General features: G+C 46.7%; 1 protein-coding gene across 1 annotated transcript in view; it reads right to left on the bottom strand.

The window, feature by feature from the left end:
- Positions 1-1699: 1699 nt before the first annotated feature.
- Positions 1700-3339, bottom strand: part of FRY (furry homolog (Drosophila)) — a gene marked incomplete at its 5' end in the record, with an annotated part of 88108 nt that continues 86468 nt past the window's right edge. The window contains one exon of the mRNA XM_006877848.1: positions 1700-1958. Coding sequence (XP_006877910.1) covers positions 1700-1958 — 259 coding nt within the window. The remainder of the gene's footprint in view (positions 1959-3339) is intronic.

Here is a 3339-nt window from a genome sequence, read left to right as displayed (position 1 = left end):
ACCCTCCTTCTACACAGTGTCACCCACCCCCCACTTACGGGAGAGGAGGTGAACAGCTGAAGATAACCATCACATTAACAATTCTCTCTCTTTGTAATGAAATGCAGAAAAAAAGCCAAACACACACAAACACCCAGAACAATAAGCGTTCAGTTGTTAACTGAAAAGTTGGTAGTTTGGGCCCACCTAGTAGCTCTGCAGGACAAACATTTACACCCTGGGATCCCCTACGGGGAAGTTTGGGTCGCTATGAATCAGAATTGGCCCATGCGACTACCACCACCCACAGAATTCAAACGAAGGGGGGCTGTCACCAGAGCAGCTGAGAAGCCCATCTCTTGTGCGTGTCGAAGGCAAGAATCTTCACTCACCAAGAACTGAGATCCACAGTCAATATATATTAGGTCTTTTTTTTTTTTAAAGTCTCAAGGAAGTTGTGAAGAGAATTATCAACCAAGATGACATCACAAAAACATTCAATGTATTTACAGAGTGAATAAGTTACAGGGATGAATGTTGACGCTGCTGGGCCGTAATCTGTCTGCAATGCGTGTTTCAACACCTGACAGCATTCTGTTTTAGAAGAAGAGCCAAGAATGGCTTCTCACACATGTGTGTATATGTATATATATATATGCCTATGTGTACATATATATACATATATATATATTATAAATAAAATATGCCCATTCTGAAGAAACCAAGTGTCAGCTTGCATGTTTACCCTTATGACCACTTTCGATGACTTAAGTGGCTATTGAAAGACACATGCGTGGCTGGCCAGCAGACATGGAACTTGTTGTATGGGCACCTTGAACGTGCTACAAAATGGCAATGTTTGTTAAAATTCACACTCACCCTCCTCAAGTATAAATATGCTCATAAAAGCAACTTTCTAGTAAAAAGCAGCCAAGATCTTAAAAAAAAACAATAACAAAAAAAAGAAGAAACAAAGTCTATGTGGACCCTTTGGATCGACATGTGCGAGGGGTCCTAAGGACAGACTCCTTGCCAAGGGCTCCAGGGCCTTGGCACACAGTAGCCTAGCAACATCAGAAAGGTGCTTCCCTAGCGGCTGGCTTTGGATATGGAGCTGGTTCGAGGCCCGTGTGCGGTGCACCATCCTGCAAATCCAGCTCAGTTTTTTCACATTCACAGGCTGTCAGCTTTGGACCGGTCTTTCAGTCTTCCATAATCAGCTTCATCTTGCCTGTCCCTTTCTCTGAAAAGGAGGGGAACACAAAAGCAAAAGGAAGAAAAGAGAGAGAAAGAATGTACAAGTCTCAGAATAGAAAATATCATTTTTTTCTTCTGTGAAGAAGAAACCATTGCACTTTTGCCAGCGTAAGATTGCGTCTAGAAAGGAAGGGTTGGTTCAGTGCCGTCGGCTTTGGTACGCGATGGAGGTCTCTTCTTCAGCAGTGACGTGATCCACTCAGGATAAAGGAGCACATGGTGGTGCGGCGCAGAGTGGCGGGGGTGGAGACAGGTCCATTCTAGAATGTTCTATGCTACCGTGGTTCGTGTCAGTATTGCTACACGTTGGGAGTGGTCCCACCCTCTTTAGAAGAAGCCCCACAGGGAACGAGAGGGAGGACGGTCTGACCAAGCCTCCTGAAAGCTGTGAAGACGCTGAAGGATGTCACCCCGGCACTGCAGCACGCCCAGCTTGGAGCCCACGGGGGACGGGAGGCATCTGTCAGAGACTTGTGCCCGAGACGCTGGAGTCCGCGAGAAAAGCCGTCAGGACTCGGTAGCTCTGGGCCCGGCGGATCATGTCCCGGATCTCCATGTTCAGTTCCATCAGCTTGGTACACATTTCTGTCAGGCTCTGGTTGGACCCCACCAGCGCGTAAGTCCCCGTCTGCCCCAAAGTTTGATGGCGGAAATAGATATTCAGCAGGGTTTGAACCTCGTCGTCGGAATTGCTTCCAAAGATGTCGTTGGGCCACAGATTTCTGGAGATACAGAAGATGAGCAGCAGTTAGAGGACTGTGGGTCACAGTGGTGGGAGGCTATGATCTTTGCTGACAGGAGACAGAGTCTTTTGTTGCTAAAAGAGCTTATTGAGCTAAAATGCACAGAACAGACAATGCACTCATTTAAAGTGCTGCTGGTGGTGGTGAGGCATGCTACTGAGTTGGTTCCAATTCAGGGCAACCCTCTATAGGGTTTCTAAGGCTATCAATCTTTATGGGAGCAGACAGCTTCATCTTTCTCCTGGAGAGTGTCTGGTGGGTTTGAACTGTGGATCTTACGGTTAGAAATCTAGTGTTAACCCTGCAGTGCCACCTGGACTCCTAAAAACAGCTCTGTTGTTCTGTGCCGTGGTGTCGGCTCCGACTCATAGCAATCCTGCACAGGGTTTCTGAGGCTGTAAATCTTTATGGGAGCACAAAGCCTCAGCGGAACAGCTGGTAGGTTCAAACTGCTGACCATGAGATTAGCAGCCCGATTCGTAATGACTATGCTAACTAAGATATAATTCACAGGACATACAATCCATTCATTTAAAGTAGAGTTGGTACCAGGTTACAACCAACTCACAGTGACCCCATGCACAAGACACGGAAATGCTGCCCAGTCCTACACCTTCTCACCATCGCTGATGTGTTTCAGCCTACTGTTATAATGACTGCGTCAGTCCATCTCACTGAGAAAATCCAAACCAAAGCCGCTGCCATTGAATGAACCCACAGTGACCTTGTATGGCAGAGTGGAAGTGCCCCAGACATTTCCAAGACTGGAAGCTGTATAGACTCTTCTTCCTTCCATGCAGAGCGCTGGCAGATTTGAACCAAAGACCTTTCGGTAAGCAGCTAAGTACTTATGCACCATCAGGACTGTTGTTGTTGTTGTTGTTATGTGCCATGGAGTTGGTTCCGACTCATAGCGACCCTCTACAGGGTTTCTGAGGCTGTAAATCTTTATGGGAGCACAAAGCCTCAGCGGAACAGCTGGTAGTTTTGAACTGCTGACCATGAGATTAGCAGCCTAATTTGTAACCACTACACTACAGGAACCTTAAATAAGCCCTGGTGGCACAATGCTGAGGTGCTTGACGGCTAACTGAAAAATGAGAATTTCAGAATCAGCCAGGGATTCCTCAAGGAGAAAGATCTCAATCTGCTCCTGTCAAGATTCTAGTGTAGGAAACCCTGTGGGGCACTTCTACTCAGTTACACCAGGGGGCGCTGTGAGTGGATGATCTATAAGAGTATATACAAGTATATAGTGACACAATAGATGACAGCCTAGGAAACCCTGTGGGGCAGTTCTACTCTGTTACACCAGGGGGCGCTGTGAGTGGATGATCTATAAGAGTATATATGAGTATAT

The sequence above is a fragment of the Chrysochloris asiatica genome, unplaced genomic scaffold, assembly GCF_000296735.1.
Source record: "Chrysochloris asiatica unplaced genomic scaffold, ChrAsi1.0 scaffold00638, whole genome shotgun sequence".
Lineage (NCBI taxonomy): Eukaryota > Metazoa > Chordata > Mammalia > Afrosoricida > Chrysochloridae > Chrysochloris > Chrysochloris asiatica.
Note: the sequence above shows the minus strand (reverse complement) of the source record. Positions and strands in the feature narration are given on the sequence as shown.